The sequence below is a fragment of the Tauraco erythrolophus genome, chromosome 4 (genome assembly GCF_009769465.1).
Source record: "Tauraco erythrolophus isolate bTauEry1 chromosome 4, bTauEry1.pri, whole genome shotgun sequence".
In the NCBI taxonomy this organism is placed as follows: Eukaryota; Metazoa; Chordata; class Aves; order Musophagiformes; family Musophagidae; genus Tauraco; species Tauraco erythrolophus.
In genome coordinates, this window is record NC_141468.1 from 56,894,904 (window position 1) to 56,919,266 (window position 24,363).

The following is a 24,363-nucleotide window of genomic DNA, read 5'->3' on the forward strand; positions in this document are numbered from 1 at the left end:
AAAGCTGGCTGACCCAGCTGCCTACAGAGCAGAGAGACAACCTGTTGGAAACCCTGAGCCAAAGAGTATTTCTGCCCTTCCACACACCAGGAAATCCTTGCCATAGGACAAAAGGATGCCACAGATAGTAAGCTTACCTAGTCTAAAAAGCAACTGGACAAACGCACAGGATAAAGTCTACCAGGGTCTATCAAGTGCAATAAAAAATATCCCTAAGCCACACTGTACTAAAGACAGGGGAATATTTAGAGGTGATATCAAGGCCAGGCTGGATGAGGCTTTGAGCAACCTGACCTAGTAGAAGGTGTCCCTGCCCATGGCAGAGGGGTTGGAATTAGATTATCCTTAAGGTCCCTCCCAACCCAAATCATTCTGTGATTCTATGATATCAGCCCACAGTTGCACTGATCCTGTCATCTGTCTCAGGTGTCCACTACTGTCCAGCACTGGCACCAGGGCACTGAGCCAGATGGACCTCAGTGTGACAATATGTCTAATGTTTCTGGACAGAAGGTCATGTTGAAAATCAGTCATGAATATTTGCCTGAACAACACTGTCTGTGAACCCTAGCCACAGGAATACACAAGTGAACACAAAATTATCCCAAGGTAAGCAGGCCCCCTAGTTTCTACACTAACACAAATATATCAGTCAAAGCCTCTCATTTGCTGGAACCAACAAAGAAGGAGATTACTCCATCAGCTCCCACCTTGCACAGACAGATAATGCAGGGCCACACCAGGATACCTAAAATAGCAATTTATTGGAAAAAGCATTATGACTATTTATAGATGCTGCAACATGATTAGTACCCCAAACAGAAAGATAAATTTGCAACCTAAAGTATTTCAAATCGATAACTCCCACTGACATCACAAAGTCAATGATCAGGACAAAAATTGTAAATCACAGTTCTGTTATTTTTTTATTTGTTTAAAACCTCTAGAAAAAAACCTGCAGACAGAACACAGGCATCTTTGCTCGTACAGAAAAGGCAATTCTGTTTGCATAAGCTTTTGATATCAGTTAACGCTGTTTATGAAACTGTACCCTGCCTACTGCATGCAAAAGACCAGTAGCAGGGCTGCACAGCCAGAGCCTACAGAGGTGACTACTCTCACTATCGAGTCAGAAGCTTTTGCTTTCTGCTCAGAAAGAGTGTATGCATGTTACCAAAAAAAAAAAAAAACAAACACCACATGCTGCTGAGATGTGCAGCTGTGTTCGTACCAGGTTTATTATTGGTCTTTCTAACATTTGAGATTTCACAGGACAAATTTTGAGAAATTTCAGGATTTTAATCATTGCAGGACATTCATCACTGGTAGCCAGAAAGGTCCATATCCACAGCCTATACACAAGTTCCAAAATGAATTCAGGAATGTATAAACCCGGCAGTACTGTGCCCCTCCTTTCCTCACCCACACAGGTAAAAATAATCTGGAAAATTAACAGGTCCCTTTGGATTCAAGGATGGCCTCAGAAGGGCTTTTGCTCCTTAAAAAACTCCTTCAAAAGCCTAACTATTTGTCCGCCTCGATTTCCCTTTTGACTCCTCCTGCACTGCAATCACTAACTGCAGCCAATAGCTCTTCCCTTGTTTTTTTTTTTTAAACTAAACAGTATCTGCTCTTTTTATCCATCCTGCCTAGCCGCTCTTGCGCACAGGTGACTCTCATGAGGTCCACAGCAAAGCTCTTATATGGCTCAGCAAGAAAGAAAAGGAAGGCACATCAGAACCTCAGGTTTTCTCCTTCTTCTGCTGAGATTTGTTCTCACAAACCAGGCGCACATCGAACAGCTCAACCAGCCAGAACCTGGGACGCCATCTGACAAACCTCTCTTTCAGCTCCAGGGGGGAAAATAGCTTTTGGAAAGTGCCTGAACTTCAAGGCACCTTAGCATCAGAGAAGCTCACCTCTTTTAGTGGAGGTAATGAATTATACAGGCACTCACGGTGGCATGGTGTGTGAGCATGTCCCCACCACAGCCATCCTGCTGCCTCTCTGGCAGAGCTGATAGGCATCAAAGCAGCACTTTAGCTAACAGTTAAACATTGTCCGTCTTCCTAAAATAAGACCTGCCCTTACTATTGTACTTGAAGTTTCTGAAAGGCTACTCATTATTTGATGTAAATCCCTGTTTTCAAGAACAGCCTTACTCCTCCTTTAAGACAGTTGCTCTGAGTAGCCCCTCAGAAACCACCTGCTTTTTTCATAGCCTGTATTTTTTTAATTCAATAGATTCCCACACACATTTCAGCTTTGGCCCTTGTGTTGGTTAGTTTTAAAGAAATGTTACACACAAGCAACAGGAAGGTGAGGAAATGATCTTGGGATCTCCAGCTCACATTGTCCAGCTGCTAGTTGAGATCAGGACATAACACATTCAAAATGTCTCACCTCAAACAGAAAGACAGAAAGACAGCTGCTAACAGAAACCTGCATCTTCCTCTAAATGACATTTCCCAGTCAGATGACAGAAGTGTTGCTCTCCTGCACGCTATGAGACAATATAAAGGATGATTAATCTCACCGTGCTGTATTGGGAGCAATGCATGTCCCTTTACACTGCTTTTGAAATGGCACAGATAAAAGCAGCATTTTACAGCTGCAGCAAGCTCAAGAAGATAAAAAAGTCCCTGTATGCACTTTCGTCACATTCCCCTGCCCATCTCAGGTGAGACTAATAGTCTGCCAGCACTTGGACGTGACTCCTGTCAGGTACCAGTCTTGCTAATTAAGTACTTTTGGCTGTCTCAGCATTGAACTCTGAGAGCATGAGGGAGACAAAAGTGAGCCTTGGAGAGATCACCGGAGTCTGCGTGGTTGAGGACCTGGTCTGGAATGAAGGAGCAGGACCGTCAGGAGGGTCTGCAATGTTCTTCTAAAATTGTTGGTCCATAAAAGACCAAGGCATAGGTGTGGAGGAAGGGAATGATGGTTTTCTGCCAAATTATTAGTTTATTCTGAAGAGGACAGGAACATAGGATGGGGAGGTTATCAATGCAAATTAGCACGATGGGGAGCCAGATGCTCATTCCTTCACAAACCAGACCTCATTGCGTCGCCCATAAGGCTTCATAGGGGGGTCATAGCCATTGCAGAAGTAGAAATCCTTGCGGTATGCAGCTTCGCTCCCCAGAGCAGACTTCAGCTTGGCAGCATAGTTCACGTAATCCGTCTCTTTGGCATAGCCACCAAATTGCCTGCAAAGAAACAGAACACGGAGAGCTGTTGAGCAGTCATAGAATTTAATAGAATTTCTAGGTTGGAAAAGACCTTAGAGATCATCCAGTCCAACTGTCCCTCATCCCCCATTAAACCATATCCCTAAGCAGTTCATCCACCCTTTTCTTAAACACATCCAGGGATGGGGACTCAACCACCTCCCTGGGCAGCCTATTCCAGTGGCTGACAACCCTTTCAGAGAAGAAATTCTTTCTGACATCCAACCTGAACCTTCCCTGACTAAGCTTATACCCATTTCCTCTTGTCCTATTACCCATCACTAATGCAGTCCTGGCAAAGCACAGAAAGGTAGACAGAGAGAACAATATATAGCCACAATATATTTAGCCATGCATTTTGGTCCAGGGCCCACCAACACGCACTCATGCAGGTGCTGTCAAGTCTCAAGGGTTACACAGCCAGGGTGTAGTCATCCACTGGCAGACCCCAAACAGACCCCCGCAAACAGACCTACGTATATCAGTCAGCAGAAGATGTATCAGTCAGCAGAACAGCCCTGCCCTTTGAATCAATGCCATATCAGAGGAACAGCTTCCTAGAACACAAGGTTATCTCTAAGTCTGCTCAGCTTGGAGTCCTTACACCAATGCTGTCAACAACCATGTTCACTGTAGTGTGAACACCCATATGCTGGAAGCCAGGGAAGCCAAACTCTAGCTAGCCCAAGAAAAAGGGGAGGTAGGAACAGAGACATCAGCAATTACAGCTCATGATACTATTTAAAAGGGGTGGGCTGGAGTTGGTCTGGTTTATGTTGACCTCCCACCAACAGGAACTGTTTCCACATCAGCATGCACCTCACTGCCCTGCCTCAGGACAAAGGTTTGAGACAAAACAGCCTGTTCTTGCGCAAGCAGCCCACGCCTGCAGCAAAGGCCAGGCAGCTCTAGAAGGCAAGGGAAGAGCCAGAAAGTTTAGAGTCAGCTAAAGTATTTCAAGTAAGGAAGCAAGGGAACATCCAAAGGGTTAAATACAAGGTGAAGAGCTTATTGCTATTGTGATGCTAGTGTAAGTCCAGGTTGTCAGTCAACAGCCAAGACATTCAAAGGTGATTTGAAGCAATATAATGGCTGTTTGTTTCCCTGATGGACTGTGGCATGGTCCACCTAAGTGAGGCTTCAGCTGACACCTGTAGATTGATGTGAACCACGCCAAAGGACATCCTTGATGACTAAAAACCATCTTGATTCCAGAAAGTGGGGAAAACAATAGTTTTCTGAGATGGGAAATAAGTCAGTACCTTTGATTAGATATTAGGAAGAAATTTTTTATAATGAGGGTGGTGAAACACTGGAACAGGTTGCTCAGAAAAGTTGTGGATGTCCCATCCCTGGAGGTATTCAAGGCCAGGTTGGATGGGGCTTTGATCAACCCGATCTAGTAGAAAGTGTCCCTGCCCATGGCAGGGGGGTTGGAACTAGATGATCTTTAAGGTTCTTTCCAATCCAAATCATTCTGTGATTCTATGATTCATATTCACCCTCCCTTACTCTTCACCTCCCCAGGTGAAACAAAAAGCCCTTCAGGGCCAACCTCCACATTTGTTTTTCAAGTGGAAAAAAAAATCCATATTCCAAATCAGTGCAGCATGACCAATGATAAGCAATGACATAAATCACCTGTCTTCAGCCTAGAAAGACCCCTCCATCTTCTTCTGCCACATGTACCCCTTGTCCAGCAAGTCACCTGGTAAAATCAGCACTGCTCTTCAGAGAACACTAGAGACCTCAGCACTTGGGACTGGAAATCCCAGGATGCGTTCCTTACGTGGAATAAATGGTCATCCCCTGTCTCTCTTCAATCTTAATGCTTTCGTCGCTAGGACAAGGAGGGTTGGCTTGAAACTGGCTTGGGATCCGCAGAGAGACCTTCACTTTCTGCTGTAAGGAGTCATCTTCAGCAGGAAAAGCAGTGATGGAGACAGGAGCAGTCATGCCCATTCCGATCCCTGAAAGAGACACACAGACATTACTAAAGAAGTCTAGGATCTTGAGAACTCACAGAATTAACAGGGGGTTCACAAAAGCTAATTTTAGTTTAGGAAAACTCCTCACACTGAACTTCTTGTATAATCCGTCAAGAGTGGGATCCTCTGGGGCATGCAGAACAGCCACATTATGCTTCTGCTTGGGCCAAGCTTCTCTCTCCACTGACTGGACAAGGACCTTGGGAGATAAGGGCCCCAGGTGACCTCTGGATGGCTTTTTATTAACGGTCCTGTTCGTGTGGCTCTCAATCATATAGGCTCACGTCACCAAGACACTCTGCTTTTCTGACAAACCACCTCTAACACAACAGGGTCTATAGTTCTGGGGCAGGTCAGTGGCACAAGTAAATCCACATCACAATGTAAATTACTATCATCTGCACTTAGTGATGAGCCCATAGCCAACGCTGGGTGACAGGAGCTTTCTCCTAAACCCTTCCAAATGCTTCCAGACATCCCACATGTTCCAGTATCCCAAAACTCAGAGCTTTCAGTAGGACTGTCCATGCCGTCCACCACTCCAGGAACACTATGCTTCTTTTCTGCTCGTTACTGCTGAGAGGTACCATATGACACTGAAGAACATTTTTTTCCCTCTTCTTACAGCAGTAGAGAACCTCCAAACCTCAGGATCAGACGGCCACAGAACCAGTTGAGGTCAAGCCATCTTTTTCATTCTTTTTGCGTTGATACCATACCTATCTCTGTGGCACACGTTATAGAAGGCACCCTTTCTCCCACAGCAACACCGATCACCACCTTTCCAAAACATGCTGCTGTGAATGCCATTCCCCTCTGCATCCAGCTCCTGCTCCCATATAGACTACACAAGTCTCTCTACCAGATGCCCGAGAAAGGTATGCGAGCAAATGTATATGCGTCAGAACTAGTCTTTGGTCTTATCCTCTTGCTATGGATGATTACCGATGAGCACACTTTAGTAAATTGAGAATTATAAGCAATCACCTGGAAGCACCATTCTAAAACATTACAAAGTACCATGAAAAAGCAAGCTTATTGTTCATTACCCTTTCATGAATAAAAATAATCAGAGTATATGACAAAATATCAAGGTCATAGAAGTTATTTCACTGCCTACAAGGGCACAGCATAGAACCCAAGTGCCTCACACCCCCTGGATATCATCAGCTACTGCTCACCCAGGGAGCTGTGACAGATACAGGTGTGCCCGTCCTCACGTTATCCCAGCTCCAAGGTAACCCATTCCTGCTCAAATAATTTTTGAGATTTTACCCTGAAATAGAGATGGATTACAAGTGGACTCATTGCATGCCTTGGCTGGGCACGCTTTAACCTGTGGCGAGTTTATTCTACCCAGCGAGGGGCTATCCCCATCACAAATCCGCAGTGCCACAAGCAAGGTGGGTCTGTGGTGCCATTGCCACCATCCATCCGGCTTTTACCAAGGCTCTGCTAGTGGCGGTCAACCACAAACACCCGCCAAACCCCGTGAGGAGCATCTCTCACCCTTATCGTTGGTTCCTCCGACGTACTTGAGGAGCTTAAGCACCCCTTCCTTCGAGGCTTCGTCAAACGGCTTCCCCGTCACCTCCACCGCCGCAAACCACCCGCCCTCGCACGTCCTCTCCTCGTAGCTGAGCTGCTCCTGGGGAAGGGGATGGGAATGGAGAAGCTGCGAGCTGCCTGGACGGGCTGGGAGGAAAGCTCTGCCCGGAGGACAGCCGCTCCCGCTCGCAGCGCCTCATCCGGCCCGGCCGCCGCCGAAACCCCGGAGGGAACCGAGCCTGGCCGCTCGCTCCGCCACCTACCTCCTCCCTCTTGCTCAGCACCTGGTAGGGCCATGTCTCCACCGTGCTCAGCAGGGAGTTCTTGATCATGCCCAGCATGGTGCCGCTCGGCTCGGCCCGGCTCGGCTCAGCTCGGCTCGGCTCGGGCGAGGTGGGCGGGCCCGGCAGACGCCCCGCCGCCTGCAGCGCGGCGCACCGCCCCCAGGGGGCGCCCAAGGGCCGCCTGCGCCGCGGGGGCGGGACGGGGAGGGCGCGGGGCCGTGGCAGTCGGGATCGGTCGGGCTGGGCGGGAGAAGGGGCCGCGGCGGGAGCGGAAAGGCGGCGGCCCCGGAGGTGAAGTGGTGCAGGACGCTGAGAAGTGTGATGAAGTGTAATAAAGTGCGGGAGGGTGGTATTCATCTGGGGGAGAGAAGAAATCTGAAGGAAATAAAATAGATGGGAGGGGAAGTACTGTCAAAACTGTGTAATATATAGCGGGGGGGAGGGGGGCACAGCTCTCCTGAAATTGCAATATCATAGAGTTTATTAATTTTTTTAATATTTATTTATTATTTTAATAATAAACAGAGCTAAGAGGGAGATCACAGTTGCTTTAAGACACTGAATTTAAGGCAGTGCTCTATGTCTGTGGATGTAACCTTTAGATAGGGGGTAGATATTAGAAGCGACTCATCACATTTGCTCTGCCTCCACTGACCTCTGCATATGTTCACAACCCAGCCAGTCAACCCTGTTTAAAGCTCCAGCCAGGTCCCTTAGCAGAACTATACGTGAATGAACACAACAAGGGGCTTAGGATGGCTTATGTAGGTGGGTTCATTTATGTGCACGGAGGACTTGGATCCTTCATTATCGCAAGTGGGTTTTACTTGTATAAGCCATGTCAAAGGACAAGCGCCAGGTAGAGAAAGCACCTTGCCTAGGATCATTTAAGAAGAGGGTAGCAGAGGGAGGAATCAACTACTGGTCACTGGCGCAGCCATGGCTCAGACCAGCCTCCCCAGGCAGATGAGGCAGAGGCACCTCGAGATGCCAGCTCAGCTGGACTTCTGCCTCATCAAATAGAAAGCGAGTGGTGTGTAAGCAGCTGATGTGTAACTTTACTATACTTACTATACTCTTAAAAAGCAAAGGAGAAAATGATTTTTAGAAAGTGCTATTAAAGCATTTCCATCTAGAGAGAGGGTGGTGCAAAGATAAAGAAGTTAAAGTAGCTAACCATGGTCATCTGATCAAACAGGCCATGTTCAGATTGGGGAGCAGAGCTCAAGCCTGACATGAACTTTCATAGAGTCACTGAATGACAGGTGCTGCTGCTATCAGTGGTGACAAGGACACAGATCTAGTCATTTATTAACCATTTATATAACTTAGTTTATTCACGATTATGCAAGAAGGTGCAAAATTGTAACATATATTGCATGCTGGAGCTTATTTGTTCTCTTTTAAAACATTGTGTTTCTCCATTGAGCTGAGGAATTTTTCCAAAAATAGCAATTTGCACCTATCCGTATAGAAATACATGGACTGGGTCAGAGCAGAGGTCCATCTTGCCTAGTCCTCTGTCTCTGACAGAAGCTGATGGTGGACTTCTAGGTAAAAAGTAAAAGCATGAGTCATCTGATCTGGCCACCCACCTCCAGCTGTCGGCGACTGAGGGACTTCCCTGAGCCAGGAGTCTTACCTCTCTGTTTCAGGTTGGATTTTATACAACTTCAGGTTGCCTGATAAAATGCCCATGTCTAAAATATGAACATGAAAGCTGATATTTATGTAGTATTCTTCCTCTAGATAGGCCAGAGTGACCAGCAATCCCTACTGCCCCAACCAAAGGGTGTAAAGCATCCGCCGGAGGGACAGCAGTCTGTGCAAGTGTACAGCTGATGCTACAACATGGCCTAGTAGCTCTGAATGCTGAATAACAAGGAGGAGGTTGATGGGCCCTTTCTCTCCGGTTATTCCTTGTAATTTAGGTAAATATATTCTGGGATCAAAATGCTCTACATTTCCTGAGAAATTATGATGACAACTTCACCAAAGGCACAACTGTATCTTTTTATCAGCCTTTTCACAGGCTTGATTTTTCCCTTGTCTAATTAAGCAGTGTTTCACATTCCCAAGCAAAAGCCAAAGAAAATCTTCCAAGTTTGAGTTCTGTTATTTTCTGAAAACCTGAACTCAGAGAATTTACACCCGGGAAATATTTATCAGATTGTCTCATACACTCCTCATACCTCCCCCACTCAGCTCCCAGGTCACAGTCGGAACGCTGACTGTGTTACTTCTTCTGGTTCATTTTGAAAGATTTCATATGAAACTAATTTTTCCTCTTTCCCTCTGGAGGTTATTGTAGTGTCACTGAACTTCCTTCCGTAAACTCAGGCCCTTGGGAATCCTTAAATAGCTACTCTGCATCCTCACTGTTTATGATTGGAGAGCATTTACAAAGCAACTGTCATGCCAGCCTTTCCCACAACCATTTAGACATAATCCATTCTTTATTTTTGTTCTCATAAGTTGCTTCATCTAGACCTTTAAAAAAATAGTTTGTTTTCCTCTCTGACTCTCCTGCAGAATTCAGCAGATCTTAGCTACGCAGTTGGCTGCAATACTGGATGGGAATCTCTGTATCGGATTTACCTTTAGAGACCTGAAGGGCAAACTCACTCTATCCTCTGATCAGTGCATAACTTGATTTCTTCACTGTTTTTTTATCACCAGTTCTATCATCAGAAAGCCCCAGGCAAAGAAAAACCAAAGGCGGGTATTTTGGGTACCCCCTGAGGCACCAAAGTCCTTGAGTTGCATAATTATTCCTTTTCTACGGATCTTAATTATGCTAAAGGATGTTGAAAAACGTGTGGAGGCCAGTGCTTGCATGTGGAGAAGATACTTTACAAATTAGTCACCAATTGAATGACTATCTGAGATTTTGGGGACTGAACTATCTCTTAAGCCGTTTTGGAAAATCCTTCTACACACCTATCTATGCCATTAGGTATCTAAATAGTTTTGAAAAAACATCCCCTGTTTTCCAAGGGTCTTGGCAGAAGTCAATGTGATGTCTTTCAGAGTGCTGGAAACTGAACATATTTGCTGAATAACAAGGTTTTGAGTGCCCAGTTCCAGGTAGCTAAAAAAAAGGCTCTTTGTAGAAGATAGATGTTCACATTTGATCCCTAGAATCTGACACATCTTCAGTCTTGAAACACGATGCACAGACCAAGGTTACCCAACCCCACCCACTCTCTGAACATGTGAACGGGGCATTCTTTGCACTGATAGGTTAAGGCTGTATATTAAAACATAGCTTCCGATCCTCCTCCCTGCCCAGCTGGAAGCGCAAAGCACTAATCTATCTTTCTGCATTCATCAGGTGTTCAGCACTTTTGAAGTTCAAATTCCCCAGCTGTGTCAGATGGAGTGCTGTAAAAATATGACACAGAGAGAGAAATTCACCTGATCTTTATAGAAAGAGCTTCCTCTGGTAAGCAGAAAGAGTAAGTGTATAGCCTGAAGGTATTCACACTCAAGTAGACTGAGCTTGTCAACTATTCTGCCTGGGACACAAAACAGTCATCACTGAAGAACAGGGTCAGATTTCACCTACTGGCCGAGGTTTGAAAGGCAGCAACAAAACGCAGAAGTTCTGGTCTCCTTAGTAAAGCTGCCTTGCATGTGCTTTACTTTATTCTCTCTAGCAGTGTCCCATAGAGAAAGGCTTAAGCAGATGAAAAAAAAAGTTTTTCCTGTTTTTCTGGTAGAGAATTAACTCCTCTGAGGTCTCCTGCGAGCATACAACCTTCTCCTGTGCATCGGAAGTCTCCGCAGCTGAGTATTTCCACGCCTTTGGCTCTGCAGAGCGTTCAGTCGGATGGGATGGACGGTTTTGCTGATGACATTGAGGCGTTCGTTCAGTTCTTCTAGCCTTTTCCTTATCGACTGGGCTTCCCTCATGAGATTGTCCACAGCTGCAGAGACAGGGCGGAGACTACAGAGAGAGTAATACAGGAGAATAACTCAGTATGAGGAGCGCTCCTGAGCATGTGAAATAATTTACCATGACCTTCTGTTTGTTGGTGGGGAGGTTGCAAGGAACCATTAAAAAATGTTCCAAAGCCACTCTGACCCTTAGGAGGTGGTGGAACTCATCTGAGATGCCTCTGTCTGAACCCAGGAAACCACGAGCTTCGGGACCAGCATGGCCCGCATGCTCTTTCCATTGCCACCAAAGTGCAGCTGGCTTGGTGCAGAATAACAGCTGGTTTATGAGTTCCCAGAAGCACTTCACAGCACTCCTTCTTGAAGGGGGGAGATGAAAACCATCCTGTGTGGCTGGAACCAGCAAAGGTAGAGAAAAAGAGAGCAGCAATGTGTGGGATCACCTATGAGGACTTCCCAATGACGGGCAGGCTGCTGCGTGCCGTGGTGCAGCTGTGATCGCACAGCCTCTGGCTCACTCCAGGCTGTGCCTCTGCCTGAGCTGAGGGAGGGGGAGAGACAGGTTTTACAGCAGGATTCAGAAAGGCAAGGGCTGCACTAATGCATCAGTGTGTTTAGGGGTGACCATGTCCCATCCCTTGGAGGGCTTCCTCTCAGTCTCCCTTTGGGGGCTATGAAGCTCTGATGATTGTTCTAATTGTACTTGATATTAATTATTATTCATTAGCCTCACTGTTCACCAGGAGCAGACATGGAGGCTCAGCCAGTGAATTCCATGGATTACTGCCAGTCCTGAATATTTTTAATGGACTGGCCTGTGTCCTTAGCAGCAAACTCTTAATTCAAAGCCCTGTGCAGGAAACATGGCTGAATAGTCTCATCACATCTCCCTGCCCCGAAGTTAGAGCTTTCCAAATACATGACTTAATATCGGCCCTGGTGATTTTAGGTACCAATGATTTTCAGCACTGGCAGCATGAAAGTTGTGATGAATTCTGTGCTAATAGCAGCAGCCACCATACAGTCAGGCAGACATCCACTTGATGCCAAAGGCCAGCATATAATCTGTCGACTGTATCCTCTGGAAACCCTCATTTGTACAGATATTGTGCGGCCTTCTGACGAGTGACATTTTATTCTTCTAGCTTTTCCCCTTCAACTGGTTCAATGCTTAGCAGTTATGGACAGATATGCTTTTCTTTTTCCTAAAGAGAAAGCTGAGTTATGGAAGAGGACAGTTGCTTTAGGAGCAAGTATGATTTAAGTGATATTTAGGTTTCTAGTATTCCCTACTCCTCTCTCTCTTTCATTGCCTTTCCCACTCTGTTTCTGTAAATTTCAGATTAAATTAAATTTTGTGAGTGTGCCCAATCATTAATATTTCCTGCAATGCAGGGGGGGAAATATGAGGTCATGGACTAGTGAATAGCATTCTCCGATCTGGGTGATACAGAGATTGAAATCAGAAAGATCACAGGCCAAATCAGCTGCATCTCCCTGCCCTGTGGCCAAGTCCATGTGTGGACTTGTAGCACAATTCATTTTTCCAGCCTGTTCTCACAGAAGCAAGGTGCCAATGACAGCCTAAATTTTCTTTAAGATAATTCTTATAATACAGACATGGCGATTCAGAATGTTTCACGATAGTCAGCAGAGTATTCAGTTTACTAGAGTAATCAGAGCTGCTAATACAACGGATACTAAGACAGTGAGATTCATCTCCCCACAACTGAGCAATGTGAAAGTTCATCTCAAAGAAGATGAATCACACTCAAGGAAGGACACCCAGGAGAGGACTGAATCCCACCTCCAGATGAAGGGAATTACCTGGCGAACTCAGGCAGTAAAGTGTTCGGGTTGTTCAGCAGGGTGTGTTTCATTTGCCAGAAGATGCTGTTTCCCCATTTCTCAAGTGTTTGGGTAATGCTGTCAATGCCTTCTATGTTGACCTTGTCAGCTAGGTTAGCAGGACATCCATGGAAGAGAGGGAAAAAAAAAGTGACAGAACAAGAAAACATGAGCCAGTGGTCTAAATTTGATTCCAATCCCTATCACTTGAACTGAATTGCAATGAAATGCCAAATATTAAATATATGGAGGATCTAAATGAAAAAGCAGATAACTCTCCCTCACAGTGTAATTCTCCACCTCTGATTGCTCGAGTTTTCTTCTGCCACTGGATACTCCAGCTGATTATTCCTAAAACTGTTTTTCTCTCAAAAAATCTCAGCAGCTTCCCAGGAATCATGAAAGAGCACTCATGAATGAGCACTGTATGTCTCACTCCCAGGACACAACAGGCAAACCTTCATCCCTGAGTTAGCGAATGCCTCCCAGACTGACCCACCACCACCTCTTACCGCCTTCTCTGTAGTTCCATTTCTGATGCTGGTCCAGAAAGTCCTCCTGGGACTTACTGCAGGGCAAGAGGATGAAGAGGAGGAAAAGAGCAAGAGTCACCATGATGGCTGTTCGTAGGACCTCGACTTTCCTCTGCTCTGTGGAGACAAAAAATGTTGGTAACTGCTTTATTTCTCTTTTTCCTCTCCTTCTCCACCTCTCACCTGTCATCTCAACATCTAATTTATCTCTGATGATGTATTTTTTTAAAAATGTTGTTCACGATGCTCAGCCTAGCTTTTGCAGAAGCACAGGGACTTTCTTTTTTCACAATACAAACCTCCTTACTTATTTTCATGCCATTAAGTGGTACAGAGGTGCTTCATCAACTGGCGGCAGTTGGGAAAGCAGCTTTGCTTCATACGTAGCCACGTTGGGACAGAACCTCATAGCTATAAATGTTCTATGAATGTCAGGAGGAGGTACTATGAAGTACGGAAATAGTTGCATCCCCACTTTACAATTAGGGGAAGCAAGGTACAGACCAGTGAAGCAATTTATCAAGGATTTAATACAGGCCAGAAAAGGAAATTGTTCTTTTTGATCTGATTCACTGACCTGTGGTAATAACTGAAATGCTGCCCAGTGATGGAGCCTCAAAGGCAACCCTACCCCTCCATATACTGTCTCCACTTTGCCCTGGTGTCAGGGGGTCAGTTCCTCCTGAGCAGATCTGCAGAGCAGGCAAGACAGGTATGTGAACTGATGTGAGCAGTTACCTAAGCTCCTCATCTTCTTTTGAATTTACCATCATTCCCAAGCCAATGAAAGTCAACTCTAACCTATAGGCCCTCCTGGACAAGTACCATCTATAAATGTAAGAGATCAGTCTCTCCACAGCTTACTCATGCTAATTTGTTATTCTGTCTTAGTTAAGTAGTCTCTCTCTGTTGAATCTGATATTTTCTTTTTTTTTTTTAAATGTCATGAACAGCTGTTCTGGTAGAAACTGGCTGGAAATATCAATTACGCACATATTGCACATAGCAAACAGAAAAAATGCATTGCCAAGTTCATGGGTTTTAGTGATGATTTCAGTCATCTGTAGTCACAGTGATGGAGTGGCTCATGTGAGAAGTAGGCACATGCAGAAAATCCAAATTATTCCCCTGTTCAGGTACATGCATCAAAAGTCTAAGACCTCACTGCAAAATATAAAGACATTAAATTGCTTTTTGAATATCATATAACCCCCATCTCCTAACCATCTGGGAAGAATTCAGCCACCACAAAACCTACTAAGGGCTGTAGCAGATAAAGCAGTACATAAATAAATCCTTTTACTTTGTACCTTTCTTACATTCACTCACTAGTGTATTTTAATTGCAGCTGCATTTATTTTTCCATATATTTAAAATAGCAGTATATGAATAAAGCCATACTGATGGAAAATGCCATGCTACTTTAAAAATAATACTTTCCACCTGTCAGGATGTATTTTGTATTCAGTATTCTTCTAATTGCAGTATTCATTTAAAGGAAAAAAATAAATTACCTTCTTCCTATCTCACACATGCTTACACCTCTTCTTCCCACCAACTCACAGCTGCCAAAATGAAGATCTCTAAGAAAGTTTGATGATACCACTGAGGCACATAATGAAAAGGTCTCTATGGACCTTCTTGAAACTATTTGCATTAACACCACAGCTCCTCTGCCTTTCTGCTTTTCTTCTGCTTTTCTTTTTTTTCCAGATAAATATTTCAGCCTTTAGACCTTTTTTTTTTCTTTTTCTTTTGATGACTGTGCAATGCACATGCCTTTTTAATCTTCCCTGATGGGAAAGGACTTCCAGACACCAACATCTCTAAGTGCAAATGATTTGAAAATACCGCCAACATTGTCCATTCCTTACCCTTTCCACCTCCCACCTGTTTCAATACCCCAGGGCTGGGATACTTTCATCTTTATTTCTTAAAAGAAGGGTGGTTTTAAATTCCACCCACATCTGATACTGAAAATCCACCACCCTACTTGATCTCAAACTTTTTAAAACATCAGGTGTCCAAATGAATCATAAGACCCAAATGTTCTATTTGCAGGGCCCCTCACAGATCGGTTCCTTTGTAGCTTTGCTCCCTGCATTCCTGAGGGCCTACTGTGATTTATTAGTAAACATCAGGTTATAATCATCTTCAAAATAGATTCCCATATCTCAGACACTTACACAGAAATCGAGCAATCTTCCCTCTCTGAGGTGGAATTGTAGAAGGCAAATGGATATTCACTAATAAGGTTTCTAGCAGAAAAAGTCTGCAGGGTCATCTGTAATAGGAACCAGATCCCAAGCCCGTTGCAAATATGTCTTCAAATCCATTGCAGTGTTGCATTGGAAAATACTGTCAGGGTAGAACACAGATTGACAAGCAGGAAAAACTCCCACGTCCTTGGATGAAAGCTCTTTCCTAAATCCAGAGAATAACAATAATAACATAGTAGCTTTGTTATTGTTACTGTTAATTACAATAATATGGCATGCTCTCTGTCAGAAAATTACATCATATTCTGCCCTTGGAGCAGGGCAGGCTCAGTGATTCACCGGACAGTCCCTTCATCTGCAAGCAATGAAGACAGACATATTCGTCTCATTATTACACAATACTTTTTTCTTCTTTTAACCTCTCAGTTCCTCACTCCAACATGATAAAAGAGCTCTGCTAGCTCAATACCCTCAGCACAGGCACAGCTCTCCTAGGATCAGCAGTTGTGCCATCCAAGCCTAAATCCCTGCCCCAAAGCAAAGGAGGGCTGCCAGGATTTGAACTCCTGTTTCTGTATCCCTCTCCCATTCACTGTTTCTTGCTGCTCCAGTGTTCTCCATTTCCAGTGCTCACCGATCCCTACACACAGCAGGGACGGACACCAGAGCACTGAGATTTCCCTGGTACCTATCCCAAGCTTTGACACACTGAGGGAAAACAAGATTTGAGCCCATGGGTTGTGCTGCCCGCTAGGACATGGGGGAATTGCATAGGTTATCCCTTCGCCGTGCCAAACACAGCTTCGTTTCAGAGAGCCCTCTGTCTCCTGAAGCCTGAGGAGAACACTCACTTCCTACTGCAGACATGTGAGATGTAGCATTAGGATTCAGAGTTTTCCTGCCCCTTGTATAGCAAGAGGGCCCGAAACCCTTCCCTGCACTTCTGACTGCTCTAAATACATACGCCCTCCTGATGCCATGCATGTACATCCCAGTGTGTTAACTCAAACCTATACTTGCTTTGAGATGAGGATTTTGTTGATTAGAGTTGGCAATCACTATAATGATACCTAAAATGAAAGATTTTTTTACTGCAATATCAGACTGCAAGTGAATTAGCTTTGTGGTTTTCATTTGGGACCTGTTCTCCTCTCATAATTCTCCCAGGTTCCTTCTGAGCTACTTTCAAACTAGAGCTGAAGAGTGATACTGGGTTTGGGGTTACTTGCAGAGAAAGAAAATACACTTTTAAATGAATCAGGGAATTTGATCTCAGGTAAATCATAAATGTAGCTCTCACTCCAATGGTAATGAACATTTAAACATCAAAGTAAGCTTAAGATTTTCAACTTTATAAAGGATCTCAATAGAGAATAAAGGTATTTTTGCAGACTGTTGGAATTTCTCTATCTTTATTTCCATATGCAATATTTTAAGAATATTTTAAGATTATATTACTTACACTCACTCAAATAAAATGTTCTGGTTTATGTATAAAGTCAAAGAAGGTTTAGGTGCTATAAACCAAACAGTTTCACATTGAAAAAAAAAAAAAAATAAGTATCTGCACACAATTTCTCAGTTAATGCCAGCTTTACCAGAGCTCCCAGGCTGGGATCCCGAAAAGACTCTGGCTTTTAGAGGAGAAAGCTGCCAAGACTGCGAGTCCAGAACAATCAAAGAGTTTGCAAGCTCCACTTGCAAAGCGGATGGCATTTGTTAGCTCTCCAAGCAAAAAAAAAAATCAGGGTAGTATAAACATTAGCATATGCTTGTAGTATTATGTAATGGTGGAAAGATCAAGAAAAATGCCAAAAGCAATTTAAAAATTGGATCCTACAATATTAACCCAGCCACAGTGGTACTGCTAGAATATCACCTGTTTCAAAAATCCTTGTGAAAAATCCATTGTAACGTGTTACTCTTTGGTTTATATGTATGTGGGTATAAAACTATATGTTGGCTGACGCACACACCCAGCTTTGGGTTATGTAGGAATAACAATATTTTGACTTTTTCAAGTCTGGCAACATATTTGAGTTAAATACTGCTTTAGCATATAATTAAGAGTTATACTGCTCATTTTCTACCTGGATGTTGTGGGAAAGCAAAGAGCACCTGAATCCCTCAAATAGCCTGACCATCCTGCTAAACAGAGGGCTCTGACTGACAGTCTCGATGATGGACAGCCGGGGGATGTTGTTGCCAGCAGGCAGGCATACTGATGCTAAAAAAGGAAAAAAATAAGCCATCCAGGTGCAAAGCACACATCTACTGCGAATCTTAACATTAGTGAAGTACTGTTGGTTTTGAGGAGGTAATAAACACCTTTTGCCTCTTCTCCAGGTGTACCTGCTTTTTCAGGTTCTATCTTATCTCCACTCCTCTCATTTAGAGCTTGGTGGTCCCTCTTAAGAAGTTTCCTCCCTCTCCCTGGGCAGGCACCCACAGACCTTGTACTCTTTCTGTTTGCCTGTCTGGCTGTCTCTAAGGACTTGCTCCCTCCTCCTTTCTGTTTGCACACCCCTGTTCTCTGGAAATGTAGATAGCAATCCTCCAACCTTCATGTCCATGCCAGTCTGCACATGCTTTCTCCTCTCCTGGTTCTTCCCACAGGTGCCCTTAGAGTCCCTCAACCCAACAAGCTCTTCCTGAGGTGCATCGATGTGTCTCCTCCAAAGGAAGAAAGAAAAAATTCCTGAGAAAGAAGGCAGAGAATTGCATACAAGTGTTACCTGCGCTCTTGAGGCCAGTCCTTCTGTGTTGAGGCTTCCAAATCTCAGCCTCCCTGCTCCTCTTCTCCTCACCACCCTCTCTGAATTTCAGCTTGCAGTGAGTGACGTGTCCCTCTTAATTTCCCCGCTTTCTGCGTTTCCACAGTCCTTCCGTGGAGCCTCCTCCGGCTGTACCTCTCCTACCCTCCCTCCCACTCCTGCAAGCTAGCCATCTCCCCCCACACATGGGAGCCTTATGGGAAGGAAAGCCTGGGTGACTGAGCCCCTCTCAAAAGCAGCTCCACCCGCAAGGACACCCGTATATCTTTGCCCCCGGTTCTTTTGGGCAGCTCTCAACCCTTGGCTCTCCAGCGCAGCTGTACAACTGCTTTTACTAGTCACACTTTCCACTATGCAGCGCTTCTCTCTGGCTGCTTGAACCCTCCGGCCATCCAGCCATGAATTTGTTCACCACGTTGTTCCTGCTTTTTAACAAACATGCCAATTAATTCCCCGCTGATTAGTTCATTCCTGATGTGCTCTGCCAAATCTATTTCTGGTGGTATAAACAAGGAGGGATGAATCGGCTGCAGTGTTGTTATTTTTTTTTTTCCCCTGCCCCCCTCTCCCAGGTCCATGCCTGCCAAATCAAACAGGCTCAGGTCTGGTCGGTATTCAATAAAGAGATTTCCAAACAAATACAAGGTGTTAAAGCGATGATTTTTGTGAAGTAGGAGGTGGGCCCCCGACCCTGGTCTCATGGTCATGTCAGACTGACATTTCGTTGTGATTTGAGAGGATGTGCAGCCGCCACAGCCCGAAGCTGCACAGTTGCTGCAAACCCAGGCTCATGACTAGACCCATGGCACTGCTTGCAAGTGCCTTGGCCAAATCTGCATTCTTCCTGATATTACTTCTCCAGTATCAGCTGGCAACAACACCCTCTCTGTTTCCTGACCAGCCTATTCTTATTTAACTCCGTTTTCCACAGCCAAAATGTCTGCGCTCAGCAGTGAGAAAAAAAGATGCTTTTCTCACAGGGTGATGGACTGTCTAGCCACTCAGAGTAAAAGCAAACACCCAGAAGTAAGGAGCCAGAGGATATGTGCAAGTGTTACAGACAGAGCAGTTACAAACACAGTATTATGACTGCAATGGAGTGATGCTGGTTTACTCCAGGTAAGGAGCAGATCAGGAGGAAAGGTGAGGGGCATCCTTCCAAGCACAGTCCATAGCATCAGCTAGCAATATCATTTAGTCAACCACTTAAATCCACTCGAGAGAGGTCCAACCAGGACCACGCTCAGGGGTATCCACTTCTCTGACACCAGAAGCATGTGGGTTTGGCTGCTCCTGCTCCCCTAGTCCTGCTGGCTTTGTGGCAGGGAAATTTCTGAGAAGCCTGCCTTGTTTATGGAGCCTTGCCATTGAAGCAGCAGGACACTCATTTGCAAAGTTATAAAACATCAGTTTTCAAAAGCAGCCCACAATATACTGCCTTAACACAGACCAGCCTCTGGAGGAAATGGAAACCTATTTTTTCAGGGCTCAAACAAGCAAACAAAACATCCAGGCAACAGGCAAATAACCCAAACAATCATCTGCCTCCAGCTGTTCCCCATTCAGCATGCAGCAAACACAGTCCTGTTGTGCTGTGGTTGCATCACCCTGAGGAGAGGAAACGAACTGCTGAGGGTCAGCATGGGATGAGGATGCTGGATGGAGGAACGCTCTGAGCAAGCAGTTGTCCGCAACACGGCACAGAGACACCAGCTGAGGGAACCTGATGGGGAAACGTACACGAGTGCTGCAGTGCACTCCTGAAACCCCGATGCAAATCTAGTCTGTGCTGGTGAAGGGTCACAGTGTGTGCCCTGTGTCCTGGTCTCATGCTGGCAGCATGCTCTCAGCAGGCAGGAGCGTGTGTCACAGGGATTCCTCTGGGATTAGTGGGGGAGGCAGGACAGGAGGAAGCTGTAGCACTTCTCCCTGCCTCCCGCATGCTACCATCTATGTTCCCAGTGATGTGAAAGGAGCACTGCCCAGGCCACCATCACTACCGTGGCTGCATTCAGATAGGGACACCCAGCATCCGTGTGCCATCACTGTACCACACTAAGCAGAGACTGGGAATTTTAATACAACCAACTAATGAGAAACTCTTTTTTTTTTTTGCCATATCTCTGTGACTGTGTTGTAAGCAACTGCAGGGTGATCGATCTACTCTCCTGCATGAGGACTGCTGCTTGCAGTCAGTCTTCTAAACTTGAGTAGCGTCAGCATGAAGCTTGCTTGTGATATGCAAACAGGCTATTGCATGTGTCTGCCTCTGGGTCTCTGAGGACACCCAAGAGCTCTGAGACAGCAAACCCCCCCACACACCTCCCCAGCAAGAACAATGTCTGCAGAAACGTTTGTGCTCCATTGCCCAGATCCTGGTTCAGCCTGCAGCCTTTGGGCAGGTGCAGATTTAGCAAACTGAGGGCAAAAGGGGCTCTCTGTAATCACCTGTGCCTTGCAGGGTGTTTGTGTCCTGGGCCATGAGGGACAGCAACAGCTGTGAGAGTTTCCCCAATGCTGCTGCTTGTGTCTGATCCTGGCTGCCACACATGCAATGAGCCAAAATATCCCTCAGGTGCAAAAACTGGGTGCTGTGAGTGAGGTGGAGTCGCAAGGGAATTCCTGACATCCCCAGGGACCAGAGGGCAGGCTGGTTTTGAGATGTAGGGCTGGAGACCTTTTAGAGGTCCACACATGAGCCACCAAGGATTTCCATAAAACTCTGAAGTGCCACAGATGCTCCTGTGCAATTTCTAGGAGCATCCCTCTTTGGAGCTGCCCCAGGGCTGGCCAGCCACTGCTGTACTCCGAGTTGCCTCAGCCCTGCAACACGAGCCACAAAGCAGCCTGCCTGAAACAGCTCCTCTGTCCCCAGCCTGGCTTACGGGGCTGCTCACCTCCACCACTGCTGTGACTGTTCTCCTGCCTGCCCCTGCCCAAATCACCACTGCTTTGTGGTCTTGCCCGCACAGTTGCGGCCACTTCTCTCTTGCATCAGATCAAGGCAAGTGCTGAGCACCTATGAAGAGTTGCTCTTCCCCCTGGCACCACTTCGTGCCTGCTTCAGACTTCTGCAAATCAGTGAGTGAAACGTCTCTGCTGCATGAGGCTTCCTCCCTTGCCCAGCTGGGATGAAAGCAAGGGCTGTCCGCATGTCTACTGCATGGGCACCTGCAGGAGAACTCAGACAACCCATAGCATCACCACAAGCTCACACAGGGAGGCCAGGCTGTCAGAGGATGCCACAAAGAACAATGCAGGACACAGGTCTGGCTCTGAGAGCCTACACAGCACTTCACAGCATGCATCGATCCCGTGCTGTGAGACAACTGGTTAGAGGAGAGAGGGTAACTCCCAAGGGTGCATGGGCACCTTGGTGTTGGGCAGATGCTGCCTCCCCTTGTGCATAACATATCCCCTTATTATCTACCCTCTCCTTCTTTTCATTCACACACCACTGGGCACTCCCCTCCAGGCTCACAGCCACAGGACTCCCGGCCATGGCAGAACAACTCTGGGACTGGAGGAGTCTCTAGAGAAGAACCCATGAGGGGTTTGGCTGGGGCAGCCCCCCACAGTAACTCCCTCAACTAGCACACACCATACCTGCCCTGTGACAGCATGTGGGCACACCACACAGCCTCGGCACTGCACAGCTGAAACCTTTGCAGAGCTCCAGCCATCTTTTGGCCTTTTGCTCATGCCGAGGTGTACAAAGGGTTGGCATTGGCCTTATTGCTTGGGCTCATTAGAAACTCTACCATCATCTGCACTATTTAAAATTGCCTGAAGTGTGCTCGCTGTAGGCACCAGCAAACTTGGAGTGTTTTGCACCTGCTGGAAACGTTATCGTCACTTTTCCTGGTTTTACTTGCTTTTGTTGTTAGCTAGCTTCCTGTTAGCCTCCACTGCTTGATTGCATTTTACTTAGTCATTTGAACAAGCATTTCCTATTTATTGCAATATCTGCTCCTGTGCTAGTCCTCTGTCATGGAGGGACTCAGGCAGGCATTGGAGGAAAGAGGATGGTGCTCGTGGCCCCGTCTGTGTAGCCATGCAAAGGGAAAGGGCAGGACAAGAAAATCAGGTAAAAGCATTAGCGTAGCACCAATAGGAGTGCAAAGATGCAGGTTATTCCTTCCCTCTGGACAGCTGAGAATCGCTTCTGTCCCAGCAGCTCACCAAGAGGCGATGGCCCCTCTGATCTTACAGCAGAACTGCACGTGCAATCTCCCCATCGTGAAGCTCTGACCGAGTGACCAGCTCTAGCTCGAGGACCTTCAATAGCAGTGTTTAGTGTGGGTTCTTTTTATATCAAGGAGCAACCAGAGGTGTTCCTGTGCAGACAGGCTGGAAAAGGCTGTAATTTCTGGCAGAAAGGTGGCAAGAAGCAAGGTAGTGGGGTGTGAGGCCTCACCAGTTAACCCTGCCCCGCTGCAGCCCAATCCAAACCTCTTTCTCTATTTGTTTGTGTTAGCCACATCCTTAACTAAGTGATTGGCACCTGTACAGGGGGAATCACCATCCTAAAAGGGCAGCGCTTTTCACTTGTGGGACATTCAGTGTAGGCTGGTCCAGTGGCTAAAGTGGAAGAGAATTGAACAAACTGATTGCAAGGGAGAGGGGCATTATGCATGGCTTGTCCCAGAAAGAAATAAAAGAGGGGAAAAAGAGAAGATATCTGCAACCTGGGTGCAGGGCTGGAGTGCATTATCTGGGATTTCTGGACAAGGCAGCTGTCCCCAAATATTGTGTGCCTGCTTTTGCTGCAGGACATCAACCCTCTCCTTTCATGTGGAGCAAGAAGCTACTGAAAGAGGTGACACTGAAAAGGTTTCCTTATGGTGTGTCCCACCATTTTTGAGCCAAGTGCAAAGTCTTCCGCACTGGTGCTATTAGGTGGACCCTGGATCTCACTACAATTTGTGTTGGTGAGGTGAATACTGCGTGCCCATGGAGCAACTTCAACATATCGGCATTGCAAAGGGCATGGGTCAGGTCAGAAATCAGGCATCCAGCAGGGTACAGCAAATTTACCTCAGGCAGGGTCTTCACCCCACACAGGACAGCAGGTGCCAGAGAGGGGGCTGGTAGGTACATATTTTCATGCTTTTTGGCTTGTAATATTTTTCTAAACAACCACGCTGCCGACCCAAAGCTCTCAGACTTCCAAGCTTAACCCCAAGTATCTCATTTTTCAGCATCTGGCTTTTTCAAATTGCTTTGGAAAAAATAAATAAAATGAACAGCAATATTCACATAAATGAATGATTTATTTGCAACTTCAGTTTTATTTCTACAGCTTTTTGATTGATATTAGTATACTTGACAGGTCCAATTTATGTGCAAATCAGCTTACATTCACAATGTAAAGAAGGAAAACTTCATTTCTCATGCTTTGCCAATCATTACACCCTCTGAACACTTTGCTTATTCATATGTTCCTCAAAAGCATCAGTTTACACCACAAATCACTTGTCCGTGCTATCCATTAGCCTCACAGAGATCTCAGGGGTTGGGGAACGAGACATTTTTGTGGGAAATTAAGAGCGGGTTGTGCTGTACCACAACTGTATAAGCACTGTAAACTCTGGGCTCTTGCAGTGTATGTGTGTGTGCCAGATGCTAGAAGATCACAAACGAGGACACCAGATTTTACAGTTTTCACTTCTGGCTGCTTTCTGCCATACCTTTGCTCCCAGCTCTAATTGCTGCCAGAAGCATTTTCTTAGAAAGAGCTGCACTGCTGGACAGCTCTTCTCCCTATGTATCACAGGCTTTGCTAACCAAGACTTGAAAAGGATCCAAGATCTCTCCTGTAAATATTTACATAGATACAGGATCGTCACTGCTCTTAGATCAAAAAGCGGAGGAGGGGAAATGACAAATGGAACAGAAAGACTCTGTATTCAGAAAGACCTGGAAGGGAAAGAAAAAGAATGACTCTGATGACTTCTCCAGAGTTTGCCACCTGGGATTGCCCCTCAAGTGCTGTGTTCTCAGGAAGGTCCTGATTTGAAGCCTGATGACATCAATGGA

At 45.7% G+C, this 24,363-nt stretch overlaps 1 protein-coding gene across 1 annotated transcript; it reads right to left on the reverse strand.

Moving 5' to 3' along the window:
• Nucleotides 1-1,214: 1,214 nt before the first annotated feature.
• On the reverse strand, nt 1,215-7,154 carry HEBP1 (heme binding protein 1). The gene is made up of 4 exons (XM_086610988.1): nt 7,030-7,154; nt 6,728-6,866; nt 5,020-5,200; nt 1,215-3,209 (listed from the first exon to the last, which is right to left on the reverse strand). Exons 1-4 carry the CDS (start codon nt 7,105-7,107, stop codon nt 3,038-3,040), a joined length of 570 nt encoding a protein of 189 aa, XP_086467114.1. The 5' UTR covers nt 7,108-7,154; the 3' UTR covers nt 1,215-3,037.
• Between the last annotated feature and the right edge of the window lie 17,209 nt (nt 7,155-24,363).

What these genes read in the sequence shown, in the direction of transcription:
- HEBP1 (XM_086610988.1), bottom strand. Translation starts at nt 7,107, where the DNA reads ATGCTGGGCATGATCAAGAACTCCCTGCTGAGCACGGTGGAGACATGG. An exon ending in CGGAGGAACCAACGATAAGG is followed by an intron (nt 5,201 to 6,727) that starts GTGAGAGATGCT and finishes TGTCTCTTTCAG; the next exon opens with GGATCGGAATGGGCATGACT. An exon ending in GGGATGACCATTTATTCCAC is followed by an intron (nt 3,210 to 5,019) that starts GTAAGGAACGCA and finishes GTTTCTTTGCAG; the next exon opens with GCAATTTGGTGGCTATGCCA.